Source organism: Heloderma suspectum, chromosome 3 (assembly GCF_057233095.1).
Source record: "Heloderma suspectum isolate Gila_16-S chromosome 3, 16-S_ref, whole genome shotgun sequence".
Taxonomy (NCBI): domain Eukaryota; kingdom Metazoa; phylum Chordata; class Lepidosauria; order Squamata; family Helodermatidae; genus Heloderma; species Heloderma suspectum.
The window spans coordinates 155223382-155245103 of NC_139460.1; the positions used below are offsets into that span (position 1 = coordinate 155223382).

The 21722-nt window shown below is 45.5% G+C and overlaps 1 protein-coding gene across 2 annotated transcripts in view; it reads right to left on the minus strand.

Moving 5' to 3' along the window:
* Positions 1-3968: 3968 nt before the first annotated feature.
* SLAIN1 (SLAIN family member 1) overlaps positions 3969-21722 on the minus strand; it is a 52910-nt gene continuing 35156 nt past the window's right edge. For both annotated transcript variants that reach the window (XM_084841833.1, XM_084841831.1), the window contains 4 exons: positions 20555-20902; positions 14857-15012; positions 11787-12090; positions 3969-4044 (listed from right to left, as the gene is read on the minus strand). In XM_084841833.1, coding sequence (XP_084697959.1) covers positions 3969-4044; positions 11787-12090; positions 14857-15012; positions 20555-20902 — 884 coding nt within the window. The remainder of the gene's footprint in view (positions 4045-11786; positions 12091-14856; positions 15013-20554; positions 20903-21722) is intronic.

A 21722-nucleotide genomic window follows, 5' to 3' on the forward strand; every position in this document is an offset into this window, starting at 1 on the left:
AATGACATTAAAATACAATAAACATATATGTTGATGTAGACAATACAGAAAGACAGAGAGTGTTCATCTCATATTCAGCATTAGTGTCCCATTGTTCTTGAAATAGAATGCATTAAGGCAGTGATCTTCACTGTTTTTCATGCAGGAGCCACTTCGGCTCCAGGCACTGCCACTAAAGCCACTTAATACACATCACCACTTAAAGGATTTGTGTATGGGGGCAGGGTGGGGGGAGAGAATTGGTCCCAGAGGACGTACATTCACTGTCTAATTTGCCACCTGCCCTGTGAACTCATCAGTTTGAGAATACAGCTGAGGGTTGTTAGCTTTCCTGATCTATTTCTTTATATTAATTGCATTTATTTAGTTTTATGGCCCACCCTGTTCTGAAGACTCAGGGCAGGTTGCCAAAGCAAGACATAGCGGAACAGAATAAAGTTTATGCAGATTCACAGACATTTCTTCACATTTTTCCTGATTTAACACTGGGGCCCAGAGACCAACCCAAACAAAAAGGACATTCAGTGTTTTTGAGAGGTTCTCAGCTTACTAAGTCTTTGATTAGTAGTAAATGGACACCTTTCCAGAAAGACAGGTTGACTTCCATTACAGACCATATCCTCAAAGTGTAGCTGTGAGGGCAGGGGTGTTGGATATGTTCCAGATATGTGGTCTGTTACCACATGGCCACTGGTCCAACAGTTCTGACCAGAGCATTCATAATCCAAGAGTGCATCTTAGAGACTATGGAACATCTGCAGTAGATGTTTCATAATGTGGGAGCAGGGGGTTGTCAGTGAGTTAGAAGGCTTTCGTATCTGATGCGGCACATGAACATTGTACCTAGGAGCAGGAAAAATGTGTTCCTTTTGTGGCTCATATGAGCCTTTCTACACAAGGCATTTATTGTGTGCTCATGATTCCTCACTCAAGGTAGTTTGCACGACATTGTCATCCTCCAAAGCCTCTCCCATGCTTTGCAACTATTATCACAGTTTTTTTCCTAATGAGGAAAGTGTGGCATTTTTTCTGAATGGCATTATAGAACTCTCATGTATTTGCACAATTCTGCTATGCCACAGCACCAAGTGGTTGTGTAATGGAACATATCGGAAGGCAGCGAAGGACCCCCCCCCCCAGAAAAAAACACATGTCAAGGAGCCAATCTTAATCTTGCAAAGAATCCCGAAGCAGAAACCTCAGTAAAGGTGCAGGCTAAAAGCAAAAGCTATGTATGGGACAGGGAACCTGTGGCCCTCCAGATTATATTAGACTTCCATTCCCATTAGCCCCAGCAAGCATAACAAATGGCCAGGAATAGTGGTAGTTCAACAACATTTCGAGGGCCAGAGCTTCCCTACCCAAGCAGTATGTCCTCATGCTAAAGAGGAGTTCCTCCTGGCCCAAAAATTGCAATGACATTAGTTACTGTTTATATTCCTAGTCAGCAAACAATTTTTAACAAGGCCATACTTTGAACTGAGCAAAGGATGAAAATAATGGCTCCATCCACTGATGTACTCCTCCTAGGTGAGCCCAGAGCCAGATGAAAAGCTCTCCCAGTACAAATAGAAACAGGCTTTGGCAGCACTCTCCCCTTTGTAATGGACCTCAGCTACCGACTCCCAAGCATAGGCAAATGCATAGCTGCAGGCAAATGCGCCTGAACAGCTGAGTCCGATAAGGGCAGAACTGAGGCCGGGCTGGTAAAATAAAAGGTGTACGGTGTTCCACACGTTGAGTGTCATATATACAACACTGGCTAATCAGTGACCTGGGAACAGAGTGCTACTGTAGTAGCTGTAGCCAGTGTGGTGTAGTGGCAAGAGTGTTGGACTAGGAGCTGGGAGATCCGGGTTCTAGTCCCCACTCGGCCATGGAAGCTCACTGGGTGACTTTGGGCCAGTCACACACTCTCAGCCCAACCCACCTCACAGAGTTGTTGTTGTGAGGATAAAATGGAGAGGAGGAGGATAATGTAAGCCGCCTTGGGTTCCTTGCAAGAGGGAAAAAGGCGGGGTATAAATCAAATAAATTAAATTAAATTAGTAATACAGATACCAGTGCCCAGTTTAAAATGAGATGCTAGCCATGGATATGATTTCCCCCCATATATCCATATGTCTGTGTTTAAACCAGTTCTCAGCCGCTTTTAAAATGGTGTGAGGAGAGGGAAAGTAAAGAGCCTGCAACTTGTAAGAGAGGAAAATGCATCAGAGGTACATAATAAAATGGAGTTCTGGAGATGAAGGGACAGAAGTGGGGCCTGAAACAAAAGGTTGCAGTGTGAAGTGCGTCTTTTCAGCGTGCCAGCCAGCCATGCCTATTTTTGGATTTACCCTCTTAAAGGTTTCTTAATGTTTTTGTACTTCTGCAGTCCTTGTGCTCTGCCCTCCTCCCATGCCTCCTGATACCTCCCTCTTTTGCGTGGATGGTGCTGTTTTCAATAAATAAGGATCAACATTCAAAGAATGAGTTTTCTACTGGTACAGATGATACTGGAGGTCAGATGAAGAACTTAAGGGGGGCAGCTGCCTTTAACTTACAGTGTCAAATTATTCTGCTCCAAGTTTGTTTACTCCATCACCAGGATTCTACATCCTACTAAGGAAATAAAAGTTGTGTGAAGACAAGAAAGAACATAGACTCTCTACTTCTATTGCACATCCAAGAAGAGCATGATATTGCTGAAATAGATTTCTTTATTTTTGAAACTTTCCAGATCAGCAGAATACAAGTTATGATCAAGTATTAAAATCATATTCCATAGTAAGAAAGCATTGATTAGTGCAATTGGAGGCTTTTGTTTTTGTAAAAGGTTTATCAAAAAAGTCTTACTTCCATGAAAACGCATTCATTTTCACCATACACAATTGTTCATAAAACAATGCAATTTTATTCTTTTTAATAAAGTATCGAAACCCGACCGTTTAAGAGGTCACTGCATCTTTTAAGTGCAATGTAATTTATGCCCTCTTTATAAATATAATACCACCGTGATAATAAATTAATATTGGAACAAGGCGATGAGAAAACAAGATTCATATTGACGCAAAGGCATGGCAGTTTAGGGAATACTTTTTTCAGTATGTGCTATCGCAACATAAACTGACAGTGCAGCTGTCATATTGCTGACCATGGTCCTGACCCACTTGGAGTAGGGTCAGAACTTGACTGAATCCGGGTTTTTGCTTCCTTCCCACCCCCTCCCCACAAACAGATGGTTGGCAATAACACTCATATTCTTACTGGAGCTGGAACTGGATTGGAGTTTTTAGCATCAGAAACCACCCATATTTCCTCGTGCTTCTAGAGATATGCATATGGATGTCTGCTTCCATGGGCAGATAGCCCTAACTGGTTTGGGGGCAGATATGCTCAAGATGTATTTCCACCAGGTGCCTAAAATATTACCTTGCCATTAAAAGGGGAAAATAAAGACTTATGGCACATGTACAAAATACTTTAATACTCTATGATTCAAGCAAATGTAAAAATGCATTAAGTGCAAAAATATGCCCCCTTGGAAAATCTATAAAAGCAAAATGGAAGCAGGTAGTATGGGAAACAATTTTTGAAAATTTTCAAGAGAACTCATTAAAAGAATGCCTTTCTAAAAGAGAGAGAGAACGAGAGAGAGAAATACACAAATTTTAAAAGTTCTGAACAATTCATTATGACAAAGAATTCAGAAGTCACACTTTGGCTCCCCCAAGTGGGAAACGTCAGGTACTTTGTGCACGTATTTAAAAACTCTAGATAAGCCTGCTGCAACATTAGTTTGACAATACTGCTGTTTCTCCCCCACCCCCAGCAAACAACTAAGTGCAGTATGTTTAGTGACCAACGGTAATGACAGACGAATAAGAAACAGCCCCATGTTACCCATCCACAGTTACAGATACCCAGCCAGCTGGGTAGGAGGATCTGCATTATTTCTTGTACGTGGTTCTGGTCAACACCCAACATCAATAACAGCCATCTCTCCAGTTGCCATCCCGCAGAGTACTCAGCGAGGAAAGAGGCTTTGGTGGCTGGAGAAAACTGCTTTAAGAAACAAGCTAGATGTCAGCTAAGCACAGAAGACGACACTAATTGAGCAGAATGCAGAACACCGTGTAGACACATGATGAGTGTGGAAGGTATTATTGCATATAATAACAACAACAACAACAACAACAACAATGCATCCAGACATATGGCTTCTAACACTACCAATCAAAAGACACTGTGCACCTATTCTGTCTTTCCCTCCTTAGTGGTTTTTTTTGTGTGTGTGTGGGGGGGGGGGGGGAGAAAAAAAGACAGAAGAAGCAATGGGAAAACACCAGAGGGTTACAAATGGTAGACAGTGACATCTGGACCCCCTGTCAGATTCCAGATAAAAGCCTTGTCTGGAAACACCCTGAGACTGAAAAGAGGCCTCTGCCAAGGCAAATAGTTGCTAATGCTGAACATATTCACATATAGGAAACATTGGAAACTGCTTTATTCCAGTTCGGAGCTTTGCTTCACCTAGTTCAGTATTGTCAACACGGACTGGCAGTGTAGGTTTCAGACTTCCCCAGCCCTACCTGGAGATATCAGGGACTGCACCTGGAACTCTCTGCATGGACGATGCCATTGAGTTACGGCCCTTCCACTTCCTGGATGACAGTTTTTTAAAACAGCAAGTATATTGCGAATTGAGCATGGGCCGAGGGGCCAGCAACATTCTGCCCGCTGACTCCCTTCCATGCAAGCTGAAATGCAGGTAAAGGTTCCTTAATCTTCTCCTCTCTGTGCAAACAGCTACCTATCCTGCACCTTTCCGATTTTGCACCTCAGCTTTGACAGTGCTGGGTCAGGTGAATTGAAGAGGCTGCATTTCAGAGCCAGTTTTCAGAGCCTCATTTCGGGTGAGGCAGGAGTGCATGCCCGAATTCTCCTCCATTATAAAATAAAAAAAAACAGAACATCTCCTGCAAATAGAAAATGAGGTGCTGGTTTCCCAGGCACAGGGATACATTCTTTTTCATGGGAGAAACTACAAACATGCACTGTCCACCTGCAGTCTGAAATGGTACAGTCCAGCTATGGTATTATTATGCAAGGATTTGCTTTTGTCTAGTTCTGGTCTCCAAATGAGTAGCTGAGGTACACAGGAAGGGAAGGGCCCTGCCCAAGCATCTCTTGCATTCATGCTAGGAAGGGTGGCGGTGGTGAAGAGAGCTCTTTGACTGTGTGACAGCTTCCATGGGACAAAGCAGCTGAGTTGTCTTGGAGCAGCAGGGAAGGATATCATTGGGACCAAAGGGCTTTGTTGACAGCCAGCTAGGAAGCCCCTGGGAGCTGGACTGAGGCCCAGGGCTGATGCAAGAATAACCATGTACATGCTCATAAAGAACAGAATCCACAATTTCCCTTCTAAACTGCATGGGTACATGTATAAAACACCAACAAAATGGCAAAATGCAAATTTAGGAAAGACCACTGGTCTGCGCCTTGTGGAAACATTCCCTTCCTCCCCATCCCACCCCACACCCCACGGTGAAGTGGCTGGTGCTGGATGCTACTGCACGTGGCCACTTGACACCACTTTTCTGATAAGTAACTGCCTCTTCTTCAGAGGAATGGAAACTAGAGCTTCAAGGCAGGCAACAAAGTGGCATTCGTCTGGAAGGCCCTCTGTTATCTCTACAAAGCTCAGCAAGAAGCTCTGGCTATTTAATAATAACTACAACAATTTGTTTTTAAAAACCAGAAAGAGGAGAAGGAGGACACACTGTCATCTGCCTTAGTGGCAAATGTTTAAATGTCCCCTTCTGATATTTCCTCAAACATAGGACAAATAAGTCTTCTGACTATCCTTTGTTGAGATCTGGAATAGGTCCCAAATAGTTATCTAAGCCAGCCTTCCCTTCCCTGACCTGTCCCTGACCTCCAGATATTTTGAACTGCAATTCCCATAACCCCTAACCATTAGCCATGCTGGCTGGAGCTGATCGGAGTCCAGGTCCAAAATATCTGGAGGGCAACAGGATGGGGAAGGCTGATTTAAGTGGAGGCTGGACAGCCATTTGTCAGGGATGGTGTCATTGCATCTTGCATTGTAGATCCTGCATTGAATAGGGAGTTGGTCTAGAAGTCACCAGGGTCCTTTCCAACTCTAAAATGTGATGATTCTTTTATTCAGGATTCTTTTTTTTAATAGCAACTGCTGGCCTTCTTCAGCTAAATTGTCTTATGTCTGAGTTTAGAGCTGCCTCTGCTGCCATTTTCCCTCCCATTTCATTCTACGGTAATGCTTTTGGGAAACCTTGCCAGATTTTTCATCATTTCCTAGAAGCCCTGGGGATCCTGAGAAACTAACCAGGATTCCTCAGCATGAGGTTTCTTCTTCTTCATCATCATTTTATTATTTATTTATTATTTAGTTCATAGTGGCTAAATACATGATGTGTGGCTACAGAGTAGACACTCAAGGACACAGTTTCTGTTCCCACATGCTGTAAGCTCCACAGGTCTAGCCAGTGTAAGAGTACATCCTAGAATGCACTTCAGTGTCTGTGGCTAAAACCTTGGATTTCTTTGGAAGACAAAATGACCATGGTCATGACCCCCATGGGTAAAATGTTTGAAAACCTCTGTCCTAGGACAAGAGTGGGCAGAAAATAGATCTCCAGATGTCTGGGACTTCCAGGATTCCTGACCATTAGCCATGCTGGCAGGGCCTTCTGGGAGTTGAAGTCCAAAACATCTGGAGTTCTCCCTTCTGCCCAGCCCTGCCCTAGGACATGTTGCATTCTGTTTCCCATGCTGGGTCAGGCCTTAGGAGCTGCTGGCTCTGTGTGCCGCTCCCCCATGTGGTGAACTACTGAACTGCAGGTGGCAGCTTCTCAATGAAGCCCCTTCAGGCCCTGGACTGACTCCACCCATGCAGCCTGGATCCCACTGGACAGGAAGAAGTAGAAGATGGCTTTCTGTTCAAGTTAATATTTTTATTATTATTTATTTCATTTCTATACCGCCCAATAGCTGAAGGTCTCCAGGCGGTTCACAACAGTTCCAACTGAGGCTTGCTGGAGCAACAAGGCCTGCTCCTGACTTGGGCCTGCTCCTCAACCCCTGATCCTGACTACTACCTGGTCCCATAGCTCCAGGCTCCTGCTTCACTCTAGACAACTACCCATGGCCCAGCCCTGAACGCTGGGCATTTAAGAGCTGCTTCACACATGAAGGGAAATAGAAGCAGAGCCTTATTTAAGGACAGGCAACCCAGGTCATCGCCTTGGGCACTGGGCTTGGGTTGGGAGGCATTATCATAGGTTATCTATTCAGCTGTCCACTCAACAGCTAAAACAACTAGTACAAACCACGTCATCTTCTCTGGTGATGCTGACAGGCCCGGTCATTGCTGTGTTAATGTCTGCTTACTTAAATTTTGAGAAAATGTATCACACAGGCACAGCAGTCTGTTCAAATGAAGCAAGTGGCCAACATCAGATCTGTATGTGCAAATTTATCATATTAAAAGGATAAATCATGCTTGCAAACCATGCATCAGAAGTTCCAGAATGGGCTACAAATGACCATAAAATAAGGTATTCAAAACTGAACAAGTGGGGGAAGGGGCACCCAAAATGCTCCTTGCTTGGGGGGGTGGAGGGGTCATTTGGCCTAGGGCCAACCCTAAACAAAAGTAATTAAAAAACTGCACACACACAGCAGGGAGGTTGGACCAATCATGCACTCTCTGGTAAATGTATACATCTTTCAGAATACATATTAGTCTCTTTCATAAAACAGTTTAGGCGTGTACGTGCTCAGGACAAAAGGTGTGAGGTGCTGCCAAGATGGAAAGGCTTGCTTTTCTTAATAGCTGTGAAGAGGAGGTTTTGGACCCGTGGCCGCTCACTTGTGGGGTGCCACAGGGTTCCATCCTCTCCCCTATGCTATTTAACATCTATGTGAAGCCGCTGGGGGCTATCATTAGGAGGTTTGGGGTGCGGTGTCATCAATATGCAGATGACACGCACCTCTACCTCTCGTTCAAATCTTCACCAAGGTTGGCCGTAGAATCCCTGTCCAAATGTCTGGAGATGGTGAATCGCTGGATGGGGAGGAATAAGCTGAAGCGGAACCTTGACAAGACCGAGGGAGACAAGAGGAGGCTGGGGGATGTAGACCTGGTGTTGAATGGGGTATGGCTACCCTTGAAAGACCAGGTCCACAGCCTGGGGGTCATTTTAGACTCCCAGCTGTCCATGGAGTAGGGATGTACGAAAGGCACTTACCTGGTCCTGCAGCTTGCTTTGCGGTGGGGGGGAGGCGCTTCGGTTCTCCCCCCGAAGTTCAGGCCGGGGGGGGAGGCGCCCCACCTCGCCCGGCCGAAATTCATGCCGGGGAGAAGCGCCCCGTCTCCCCGGCCGCGAAATACAAAAGTGAAAATAAAACAACACCCGTGATAGGCTACATAACGATTTACGTAGCCTATCACGGCTGACTTTGGGAATCTAGCCGTGATAGGCTACATAAATCGTTACGTAGCCTATCAGGGGTGTGGGTTTTTTTTTTACTTTATTTTGTACTGGCGGCTGCGGCGACCGGTCAGAAGCGCCCCCACCCCCGACGAACCACCACTGAACTCCCGCCGGGACCCGCCGCCGAGAGGGACATTCGAGGGAGGTAAGTCCCATCCAGGGGGGGGTGAGGGGGCGGAGAATTTCACCATCAATTTCGGGGGGCCGAATGCATTGGCATTCAGCCTCCCCGAGATTCATGGAGAAACTCTCTGACATCCCTACCATGGAGGCTCAGGTGTCAGCTGTGAACCAGACAGCGCTGTACCAACTCCATCTGATACTGCGGCTGCGCCCCTACCTTCCCGACCATCTGCTCCCACCAGTAGTACGTGCCCTGGTCTCCTCTCATCTAGACTACTGCAATGCGCTCTACGTGGGGTTCGGTTCGGAAGCTGCAGCTGGTACAGAATGCGGTGGCTCGCTGATTAAAGGAAGCTGCTGGTGTGATCACATCACTCTGGTGCTGAAGGAGTTGCACTGGTTACCAGTTGTTTTCCGGGCCAAATTCAAGGTGTTGGTTTTGACCTTCAAAACCCTATATGGTTCTGGCCCAGCCTATCTTAAGGAGCGCCTCCAGCAACACCAGACAGGCCGCTCAACAAGATCAGCCTCGGATGGCCTTCTCTGTCCCATCAGCCAGGACAGCTAGGCTGGTGAGGACAAGGGAGAGGGCCTTCTCTGTGGTGGCCCCCACTCTGTGGAACTCCCTCCCTAGGGAACTTCACCATGCCCCCTCTTTAATGAGCTTCTGCCATACATTAAAAACATGGTTGTTCAGGCAGGCATTTGGGGTGGGTTAGGGTATTTTTAGAAATATGATGTTTTAAAGTACAATTTTATTGTTTTAAAGTTGTATTGCTGTACATCGCCCAGAGCGGCCGGGTGACCGGCCAGATGGGTGATTAAAAAATTCAATAAATAAATAAACTAAATGAACTGCAGAGTTCTTTCCCAAACATCAAAGAGTTTCAAATTCACATTCCAGACCAGACTTTCCCATCCAAGTGCCCTCCAGTGTTTATGGACTTCAACTCCCATCAGCCCTAGCCAGGATGGCCAATGGTCAGGAGACTTGGGAGTTGCAGTCCAAAACATTTGGAGGACACCAGGTTGGGGCAGGCTGTTCTAGAGGGACTGTAGCTCCGTGGTAGACCACGTGCTTTGTATGCAGAAGGTCCCAGGTTCAATCCCTGAGATTTTCAATTAAAATGTCCAAGTACCGTGTTCCAATGATTTTGCAGATTTCAAGACAGCAGTCTAGGAGAGACTGTCCAAAGTAAGCAGTAGAGGTGAGTATGTCTTGCTCCAGAAAAGAGAACATTTTCCTTTGTCCTTTAGGCTACTAAGACTGCAATCTGGCTACTTAGTCTACTTTATACTGCAATCTGGGCACACCATTAAGCTGTTCAAATTCTACTGAAGCTAATGGTATTTTTTTAAGCAGCCCAGGGGTGTGCCTTCGGGTTTAACCTTTAATTACAAGAATCTAACATTCAGCCACACTTCATTACCTACCTATCAACACAATTAAAATGGCTGTCGAATTATTAAATGGCTCTTTGCTTAATGAAACTGATCACTTAAGGTACACTCCAAGGGAAAAAAACTGCACTGCAGGACAGGAGCTGACGATGTGCCAGCTGCTCAATTAAAAGGATTCAGAGCTGGTCGGCACAAACTGTGACTTACAAAACCAGACACAGCCCACCAGCCATAGGGTGCTGCCTTATACCAAGTCTATTGAGCCCAGCATTGCCTACTCTGGGTCTTGGGCAAAGGGCTTTCCTATCACCTGCTACTTGATCCTTTTCAACTGGAGATGCCACAAATTGAACTCAGGACCTTTTGCGTGCAATGCATGTGTTCTACCACTGCACTATGCCCCTCTCCAACAGTACGGCCCATATAATGGCCACGTACGGGGGCCTGCCAGGAATCTAATAAATCTATTTTTACTGCTAAGTGTGGTAAACTACCTGGCAGGCCATGGTAAACAGCTGGATGCTGCATTCTGCTTGGTAGGTCACAGGTTGGGTCTTGCATGCCCCCCCCCCTTAAAATGCTCTTAAATTGAAAACATATATGGTTGGATCCAGGACCTGCCTTCCATGATAGGAAGGGATCTTCCATGAGAGGAAGGGTTTTGCTCGTGGACGGTAGCCCGATTTGGGGAGGGGGAGGTCTCCTCCCCGCCACACACCACAGCTTACCCCATTCAGAGAGGGCTGCCGTGGGAAGGAGGGGGCAGGGAAGTCCACTTCCACCAGTGCAGTGGATCTAGTGTAAATCTGGATCCAACCCAATGTCAAAAGAGGAAGGTGGGAGGCCACTTACTCAATATCTTCCCTTCTGGAGAGGCTTGAGATGGAAGAGCAATGCAGTCACTTACCCAACCCCACAAAACTGAGAGAGCAGGCATGCACAACCTGTGAATCCACCAAGCCAAATACAGCCCACCAGCCTTGTACTATGGGCTGATGGATGCTCAATAACTCCCCCTTATCCCCAGTTTATGGAGCTGCAGCTAGGGATGTATGAAACATCTACCTGGCTCCGTGCCGGGCAATCCGTGGGGGGGGGGAGGCACTCCGTCCCTCCCCCCGGAATCCTAAACGGAGGGGAGGCGATCTGGTCCTCCCCCCCGGAATTCTGCCTGGCCGGCTCCACTCCGCAGCCAAGCTGTGGAGCCGCCGGCCAGCTCCGGCCGCCCACAGCTGGACATCCGTCCACTGGGCAGCCCTGCAGGGACGCAAATGGCGGCTGTCATAGCCGCTGCCATTTGCATCCCTGTATTGAGCCGTGATAGGCTATGTAAATATTTACGTAGCCTATCACGGCAGGGGGAAAAACCCCAGCGCACACAAATGGCAGTAGCCGCCGCCATTTGCGTATGCTGGGTGTTTTTTTTCCCCTGCCAAGATAGGCTACATAAATACTTACGTAGCCTATCACGGCGAAGGTTCTCTACCCCTGGATTAAAGCTTATATTTACATTGCAAACATAGATCAGTTTTATACCAGTTTTGGTGGTTGTGGCTTCCTCCATAGGATCCTGGGAATTGTGGTTTGGGAAGGATGCTGAGATTTCTCCTTTAGGAGATCCCTAGCCCTCTTCACAGAACCACAGTGTCCAGGGTTCGCTGGGAGAGGGAATCACTCATCAGCCAGTAGCTTGCCATGTAGATACTCTCTCATTTTCTCCTTGAACAAAACAGCACTTACCTTCGAATTGGCTGTGCAATTTTGCTCCTGGGTATGCTGCTCCCACTTATAGCCAGCGAAGGCCTCGGAAGACCACTGCGAGTTACAATGCCTGCGTTTGTAGTCTTGTTTGGCATTGGGATACCTGTGTTAGAGTGTAGCTGCAAGGTGTTGCTGGACAAGGGAATGCTGCTGCTGCTGCTGTTACTATTGCTCCCTTGAACAGTCGGACTCACGTAGGCTGTGGCTTTGAGAGGTTGCCTGACAGATACTGGAAAGTGTCCCACACTGTGAACTCGGTGCTGAAGTTGCCCTGGAGAAGGAACTAGAGAGGGAGAGCATAAGAAACAAAAAGGGTTACACAGGTCTGCAACACTACAGAGATTCACACACTTCTAAAGGCAACTCCATAAGTTCAGCAAACCAACACGCATTAAAGCCAACCTGAAATATTGGTTTGAGCATTGGAACTAGTTCAAGTATACTGTTGACGTTTCCATGTTATATTTCATACTTAGCCCTTCTTCCATGGCACTCCTTCCCCAAACTTCTGCGAATCACGATAGCCTGCGAGTAGGAATGGGGGAGAAACCTATTCAGTTTGCATTTTAATGTGAACTTACCTAATTTTGCACTTTTGAACCGAAATTCAGTTATCCTTTAAAATTTGCACTTCTCTGAATTTTGCAATGGGGTTCTCCAATCAAAAAATGTGTACAAAATAAGGGGAAAGTGCGCACAAAAATGCATACATTAGGGAAAATGCTGTTTAAAAATGCTATTTTTAAATTCTATTAGGGATAAATGGCTTGCAAAAAATGTGTATATTGGTCAAAATTGCATACAAAAATGCATGTATTGGGGAAAATGTGCATACAAATTTCATGTGAAATATTTTTTAAAAAAATCTCAAACTGATGTGGAAATGGAACAAAATGAATTTAAGATTGTAAAAAGAAGAAACGAAGGTTCAAAGTAAATGTTTGTTAGCTTTCTCTACTCTCATGTAAGGGCATGCAGCCCTGATTCAGACCAGGGGTGCTCCAGAATAGGAGGATTTAAGCTCCCCACACCCGCTTGTTTTTTTCCCCATGAAATTCCACTCCCCCACCAGGAGCAGGTTAAAAAAAGGAAAACCTCTCCATTGGCGTATATGAAGGTTTTTCTTTTTTCTTTTTTAACACCCCCCACCCCGAAGGAGGGGTGGAATTTCATGAAAAAAACAGGTGGGGGAAGTTTAAATCCTCTGCTCCTGAAGCACCATGGTCTTGATCTGAATCAGGGCCTGTGCACTTACAGGAGAGTAGAGAGAACTAGCACACATAGCTCCACTATGTGTGCTTTAACAAGAGATAAACCTAACACAAAATATTCATCTGTCCTTAGCTGACCAATGATCAGGTCACTAACAGGATGTGAGCCAGAAGGCTAGGAGAGAGCTCCAGTATGACTGGCTCAGAACTCTCTCCTCCGGGATTCTAGAATAAAAACTACCCACAAAGAATCCTGAGAAATGTCATCTGGTAAGAGTTCTTCAGTTCCTAAGCTTCCCTTAGGGAACGACTCTGAGTTCCCTCACTTCATGCATCTGATGAAGTGGATTCTAGTCCTCAAAAGCTGATTTATTAATTTCAAACATTTGTACCCCGCTGTTCAGCTGAAAAGGCTCCCAGAATGGCCTATATAAGCTCAATAAAAACACGATAGTCCCTGCCTGAGGGCTTACAATTTAAAAGACATAAACCCACTATACATTTGTTGGTCTTTGAGGGGGCAATCCTATGCAGGTTTAGACAGAAAAAAGTCCTACAACTCCCAGCATGCCTCAGTCAGGCATGCTGGCTGGGGCATGCTGGGAACTGCAGGACTTTTATCTGTCTAAACCTGCATAGGATTGTGCCCTAAAGGTACCACAAGACTCTCTGTTGTTTTTGATACAATTTCCTGGCTTCCCTGGGAAGAGGGACTAATTGTTAAACCACTTTACATTTGTAATGTACATACATCCTAGTCCTGACACGAATCCCTGTAAAAACTCTGGTTTCATCTGGCCAGTTCCAAGAGGTCAGAGTCATATTAAATTTAGCTAGAATTTTAAGTCAACTGGATGTAGACTTCTGACATCCTTCAAAAAGATTGCAAAGTTAGAAGAACACTGCCACTCATGAAATGCAAATTACATCAGAAACTACATACCTCAGCTTTATACTTCACTGCTAACAAAAACCGGCAGTAGAGATTTAGTGGCACATTCTAAATATGGCATTGTACAAATTGTCTCTAGGAATCAGTGCTAAACCACCCAAGACATGTGCAACTCTGCTCTCTGGTGGCATCGGCTCCTGTTTTATGGCACAAAGTTGATAGATAAAACATAACAAGGCCTCAAGAGCTTGAACTACTTAAGCCTGAAAAAAAAAGCAGTTTAAAAGTTACCTCTCCCAAAGTGGGGAAACAATGGCAAAAAAGTAGAACCCCCAACTGTATGATATTGAGTTACCTTTAAAAAAATCAGACCCCCCCCCCCCAATTTCCCCTAATTATATTGACACTGGATTGGATCCAGATTTAGGCACATGCAGCTGGGCTGGTGGAAACAGATTTCCCCACCCCCTCCTCCCCACAGCAGCTTCTCCAGCCCACCAAAAACGCTATCTAGAAGCTTGAGGGAGCCTGTTGAATGAGAGATGTGGGGAAAACATTTGGGAGAGGGGTATGGAGGGACTGTCATGGGGATGAAATCTGGATCCAACTCACTGCCTCTCCCTCAATCCCATGAGAAGAATGTTGTATTGGCAAGAGCACATCCGAACAAACCCTGTGAGCCAGTTTACACATGTATTGAGTAGAATCATATTTGAATGTCAGCATCACCACCACCCATCTAAAGCGTTATCACTTTCCCAACCTTGGGTCCGCAGATATTGTTGAACCACAGCTTCCATCATCCCCAATCATTGTCCATGCTGGCTGGGGATGACTGAGGTGGTAGTCTAACATCATCTGGGGACCCAAGGTTGGGAAAGGCTGTAATCTGAAGTCTTCCAATAGCTTTCTATCCCACAGTGAATGACAAAGATTTCACACTTACTACAAGACTGTATCCTTGATATCCCATTACCAGCTCCATGCAAATTAGAATCAAAGCTTAGACTGTTCCTCACAGTGACTGCACAGCCGACATTGGTGCTGATGGTGGGAGTGCTTGGCATTCGAGCTAAGTTAGGCATGCTCCTTCGGAGTTTGTCTGTAGCAAAAGCAAGTTATTTGCATTATTAGGAAAAGCTTATGATGAAGTAGTCTCTCACTAATGTCTGCAAACATAAGAAAGACCATCTGGATTGGGCCAAAGGACCATTGAATGGAGCATTCGGTTTTCAGTAGTGGGAGCTTCCCATAAGGATCTGGGTGGCCAAGCAAGGAATGAAGGCAACAGCTGTTTGTCCCCAGTATTTGATATTCAAAAGGTCCACTGTCTGAATAAGATCTATAAGAAATTAAATGAGGGCAAAATTATTTCAATGTCAAAGGAGTCCAAAGCACCAGAACTGTGGAAGTGATACTTGTTGGAAAACCCTGAAGACATAAGCTAGAAAATATACCTCAAAACTCTAGAGTTTACTCCAGAGAAGAGCCAATGCACATGTTACAGAAACGTGAATCTCTTTCCTAATTTCTTATTACGTTATTTTAAGGGTAGATGCCTATGCTTCTTCCTGTGCCACTCCAGTAACATAGGCAAGGCCACTTATGTGGTTGCTTTCCATGCTAGCATCGTGCTCCCTGGGGCCAGGGAAGCAGGTGTTACTCACGTGGAAAAATCTGTGTCATTTGCATAGGCCACGTGGTTCTGAAATACAGAGCCACTGGAGGAATTGCTTCTCTGAATTTCAGAACTGGAAGGGGCTTGGAAACTAATTCTTCCAGTTCAGAAAATCTGGGCCAATTAGAAGGTGTTGTTCGGCTCAGCTCATGGTTAGCTCATCTCGGTACCAGCTCACCTCCTCAGCTTTCATTGTTTCCAGTTTTCCTCCCTGCCCTGCCTTCCCCAGACTAACCTTGTGAGGGGCAGGGGAAAATGTCAAAGTGAAAATGTTTGAATGTTGACACTCATTCTTGCATCACCCTAACTTTGGCAATGAAGACAGTGAAAAGCGGCCTGCACAACATGTGACCGACCAAGCCAGATGCAGCCCACCAGACACGTATTGGAACCAGCGCTGGCTCCAGGTTTCTGAGGGCTCCTGGGCAACACAACCTCCATGGGCCCCCTCCCTCAGGGAGTCTACCTGCTCACCATCATTGTCACCTGCTACTATTGCTCCTCCTCCTTTTCCTCATCATTGCTTCCACAACAGGCAGAAAGACAGTGAGAAAGTAAGCAGTGGCATCTCCCGCTCCTCCTTCTCACCACCACTGTTATCTGGGCCAGAATGAGAGGGAGGAGAACAAGTAGGTTGCAGTGGTGAAGAGGGGAGCAACTCCAGGGAGCTGTTATCAGTAGGCCCCTCCTGGGGTGTCAGCCCTCAGCAGCTGCCTGGCCATGCCTACCCTTGATGTCAGCCCTGATTGGGGCTTGCCAGGTGCCTGTTTTTGCAGCCCCAAGCAGGCAAGACAAACATGAGGTTTACTGAGCCATCATAAATGGCTGTAGGGCTGTGTTCAGTTTGGTGGGTCGCCTACCATAAGTCAATAATGTGTATATTGCACACAAAGCAGCAACACCCTCTCAGAGTATCATATGAATGAACCCTACGACCCATCATTCTCTTACCTAGCCTTCCATTTGTCACACTGTCGTTACCTTTAACTGCACACAGGCTTGTCTTAGGGCCCTGACATAAGCTATTTGCCCGGCATGCGTAACTGCAAAACTGTGCACACTATAAATATGCATGCCATTTTAAAACACAGCATGTTTTCTTTCCCAAGGGATGTTGACAACCTTTGTCTCTACAATTAGGAACTTCATTGCCAACTAGAGCAGAGTGCCAGGCAGCAGCCTGTGTTATTCAAGGCTACAAGAGAAAAGGTTCTGCAGGTTTTATTCTTGTGTTTAAATTAATATATTCTAGAAAAACAAAAAAAAGGAATGGCACATACCTGCAGAACAGATGGGGTGAGAATAAGATTAGGAGGGGAAGGAAAGCCATGATAGTGAAATGAAGCCTCCATCTTCGGAGGCAGTATACCTCTGAGCACTAGATGATGGGGACAAACAAGAGTGCAGCACTATTGCCTTCATGCCTCACTTGAGCACTTCCAGAAGCATCTGACTGGCTACTGCTGGCAGGACCGGCCCTGCCACACAGCCACGTGAAGCAACCTGCTTCAGGCTGCATGATGGGGAGATAGATGAAGGCAGGAATTGGTGCCTGGATGATGCAGCAAGTCTTTTTAAAGGGTTGGCCCTAGCAAGGGGAGGACGCCACTTGGCAGGAAAATGTCTTGAGCCAGCATTGGCTGCTGGGAATAGAACACTGGACCAAATGAACATTTGGTTCAATGCAGCAGGGCTTTTCTTATGGAAGGAAGGGGGGGATCATAAAAGAAAAAAGGGAGTAAGAAACAAGGGGCGGGGGGGGCAGAGACAAGAGAGAGGGAAAACTGCTTCCAGAATGTTGACAGTTTATATCTCGAATTAATCCAACATAGTGACAAAAAGAACAGCAAGAACTATAGGACAGAAGAGACAGAATCTGATGGAAACCAATGTTAAGAAATAACAGGAAACAGAGAATTGGTGGATAAGGGAGAGAAACACTGTTTTCTAATGTCAACATTTGGAACAGTTTAAAACCTCCTGGGCACTGATTGCCATAATCAGTTATGACGTATTATTCATGGTTATTCTACATTGTTATTAATGTATAATTAATAATTCAGGTTCAGGGACCTGCCTCTACACTAAGATATTAAGCCTGTAAATAATAATAGTAATACTACTACTACTACTTATTATTTCTTAAGCACTTCCAGATGAAATCTTATAATTTCATCCTCATCATGTTTAATATGTATGTAACACCTTAGAGCATTAAAAATACTTTGCATACATTATCACAGGAATCCTCACAATACTTTATAGCATACTGAGATCAGCCCAGATGACCTTTCAAGGGTCCCACCCAACCATGTGATTCTGTAACATTAACAGGGAAAGGTTTACGTCATTATGGCTGGTCGAGCCTGTTGGACAGGCCTTGCCTGGGCATGTCCTGTGTCTGCAGATAGTTATCAGCTCAGCTGCTGCTTTTGTGTAGGGATGTCAGAGAATTCCGCCACGGATCTCGAGGAGGCCAAATGCCAGCGCATTCGGCCCCCCGAAATCGGTGGTGGAACGGTCTGCCCCCCCGCCCCGCCCCCGGGACGCGACTTACCTGGGGCAGATCTTCCTGGTGGCAGCGGAGGCGACAGCTGGTCTTCCGACCGGTTGCTGCCGCCGCTGCCATTTGCAGTTAAAAAAAAAAAACGTGATAGGCTACGTAAAGATTTACGTAGCCTATCACGGCTAGATTTTTAAAAAACACCATGATAAGCTACGTAAATGTTTACATAGCCTATCACAGCTGAGTAAAAAAAACAACGCGTGTACGCAAATGGCAGCGGCCATGGGCGCCGCCATTTGTGTTCCTTATTTTGGCACGTCTTAGTCTACGTAAACATTTACGTAGAGTAAGACGGCGAAAATAAGGGGAACGCAAATAGCGTAGACGCTACGCTATTTGCGTTCCCCTTATTTTCGCCGTCTTAGTCTACGTAAATGTTTACGTAGACTAAGATGTGCCAAAATAAGGAACACAAATGGCGGCGGCCATGGCCGCCGCCATTTGCGTACGTGCGTTTTTTTGTTTTTTTTTTAAGTCAGCTGTGATAGGCTATGTAAACATTTATGTAGCCTATCACAGCTGACTGCAGGGACGCAAACGGTGGTGGCTACATCCGCCGCCATTTGCGTCCCTGCTAGCCAGCGGCCGGATGTCCGGCTGCTGGCAGGGCCGGCTGGCGGCTCCGCAGAATCGCTGCAGAGCACAGCCGGCCGGCCAGGATTCCGGGGGGGGGGGGAGGGACGGAACGCCTCCCTTCCGCACCATCAGCATAATCTCCGAAAGGTAAGTGATTTTCGTACATCCCTACTTTTGTGAATGGGCTCAAAAGACAGGAAGATGACTGAGTTAGGTTCCTCTGTTCTCCTTCACCCAAGGAATGCGCTAATTGAATCTGAGTGAGAACAAAGAGAGCAGCTTAAGTTTTGGGGCAGTTCTGAGGGAGTTTGAAAGAGACACAGAGAGCTGAGTTGATCTCTATGAGAATCTATGGTGCCGGTGAGCTCCCCAAGAAGTCTGATGGAGTGGGTTTAAGATGTTAATCTATGTCTTATGCTCAACCTGTATATGTCTGCAAATAAGCCATATATCACAAGATGCCAGCCAGTTTCCAGTGGCCTCATTCCAAGGAAACCAACCCTGGGTAAAATGCTGCACCCCAACAGTTCTTGCCATGCAGCACATTGGGGTATAGAGGGCGTATCAACATGGTTGCTGTTATCCCCATAGTGCAGATGGGCGGGGGTGTGAGTGTTCTGAAGTTGAGCCATAGTGGCTGGCCTAAGGCCACTCCTGCAGTTAATGGCAGAAGTGAAACATGAATTGAGGACCTGCTGGTTCACAGCTCAGTCTCATGGATACTATGCTGCACTAGCACAGATTGATGTGTGTTCTCGGGGAGACACTGCAGGATTTCACTTTCTCCAATAACCCATTCAGAAGAGACCAAAGTTGAGCATGCCTAGCCTACTGTACATACAGCATTCCCTAGTATATTATCTTGAATACTATCTTTTCGAAAAAGAGTTCATAAATCTATGTACAGATTTATGTATCTATGTATAGATTTATGAATACCACAATCACAAGCGAATTAATAGTCCAACCACAAGCTAAACCAAGATGGCTGAAAGGTAGTGGACAGAAGCTAGACCCTACCAATCCTACTAAATTTTAATGCTGATAAGGTAAAAGGAAATTAAGGTAAGGAAATTAAATGTAATTTCAAAGGTTATAACCTAGCATTAGTTTAAAACAAATCAAGTGTGACACAACTTGTGAGTGAGAGGTTCCATACTGTAATATTTCATCTCCAAGTCATAATGACTGAGGACTTTTGCCCCATAATAATGGAATCCTTGCTCCTTTTGGTGGAGCCATTATTGCCATAGACTAGAGATGCTTGAGGAATTTGATCTTCACAGATTCTGATGAAAACTGACCTCGTCTGCACCTGCCAGACCAATGTAAATCAGAACATACTTATCTTTTAGATTTTTATATTTCTCTGAATTTTGAGCCATGTTCTTGGCTCAAAAACTGCAGCAAAATGTGTATTTGAGGATAAAATAAATTCAGAAATGTGTACTTTGAGACAAAGTATGTTTAGAATGTGTATTTTGTGAGAAAATATGTTCAAAGTACTTAGATATTAAATATGAATTTTCATGCAGATTTTTTTTAAAAATCACAGTTTCATGTGGAAAAAGGACAGAACAGACTTATGAATGAATATATGCAAAGGTGACACGGACTGGAAATAGGATGATCGGTCCATTTCTATTACAGATCCTGACCATGCAGTGGAGGCCATTCATTTTTGGCCCCAGACCACTGCTTGGAGAACTGAGTGGCCCCTAAGAATACAGAAGCTTTCCATCCCTGAGGGGAGGGAGGGGGAAGATTCCATACTGAGGGGAGAGCAAAAGAAATCCACAGGTCAGAAGAGTCGGCTAGTCTTACCTCCATTAATCCTGTTTGGTTGTGGCTCAAAAGGACTTTGGGCTTGAGGAGAATAACACTGTTGCTGCTGATAGTTATTTGAGGGGAAATATGGGGACGTTGGGCTTCTTCTGCAGTCCCGTATACTGGAGAAAGTCTGTGAATGGGGAATCCCTCTTTGGAACGGGGAGCAACGAGTGAGCCGAGGCTGTGGAGGGGGCAGGTGGTCGAATTCTTCCTCCTCATCCTCAAGGCTGTAGCGATCAAATTCCTGATCGCTGCTTGTCCCTTTCTTGCCTGAGTGAAGAGACACACTGGAGCTGTTTCTCGACACAGATGCTGAAGTGGAAGCATAGTCTTGCCTCAGACCTGTGAAACAGAAAGGAGGGTTCAGCATGCCAAATGAACAACATCTGTAATTATATCCTGGCTTTCACAATGTATTATGAAGACATGAGCAGTTCTGTGAGTTGCTCACATGTCTGTAAGACACATGAAAATACAATGCTAAAGGGATAATAGATGCAACTGGGGCGGGGGGGGGGAGGAGAGAGGAAAGTTATGAAACTACAGCTGTATGTCTAGTCCTGTTCACATTATATTTGGAATCTTCCAAATATGAAATTACTCATGAGGGCAACCAGCATATCTAAAGTGTAATAAGACAGGTGTTCCTCAGGTAGGATGATTAAGCAAGGAATTAGTTCTGTGTAAATTTACAGTTTAATCAACATAATCCTGTGAAGTACGTTAGTATGAGGTAGAGATGTACAGATTTTGTTAAATGCATTCCATTTATGTTTTGTGGATTGTCAGGTGTCTCTTGTTTTGTTGGCTGCTCATTGACAGAATCGGATTTCTTTTAAGGGATGTATGAGATTTTTGTTCCCATTTGCAAATCCACACATGCACTAATCCACATTAGTGCAAAGTGCACTTGTGCAAATGCGCATTTGCGCAAATCCCCCCCCCCCAATCTGCATGACTCGGAAAAAGCTGGACCGCTGCAGAATCCACAGGATGGATTTGTAGAAATCCAAACTCATTTGAATCCATTGCAGATTTCTCCAACATCCCTAGTATGAGAGATAGTTCATGCATGCTAAATTCTCAGTGGCAGGCCTTCTCTGCTGTGACACCCACACTATGGAACTCCTTGCCCAAGAAGATCTAACTGGCCCCCTCTCTG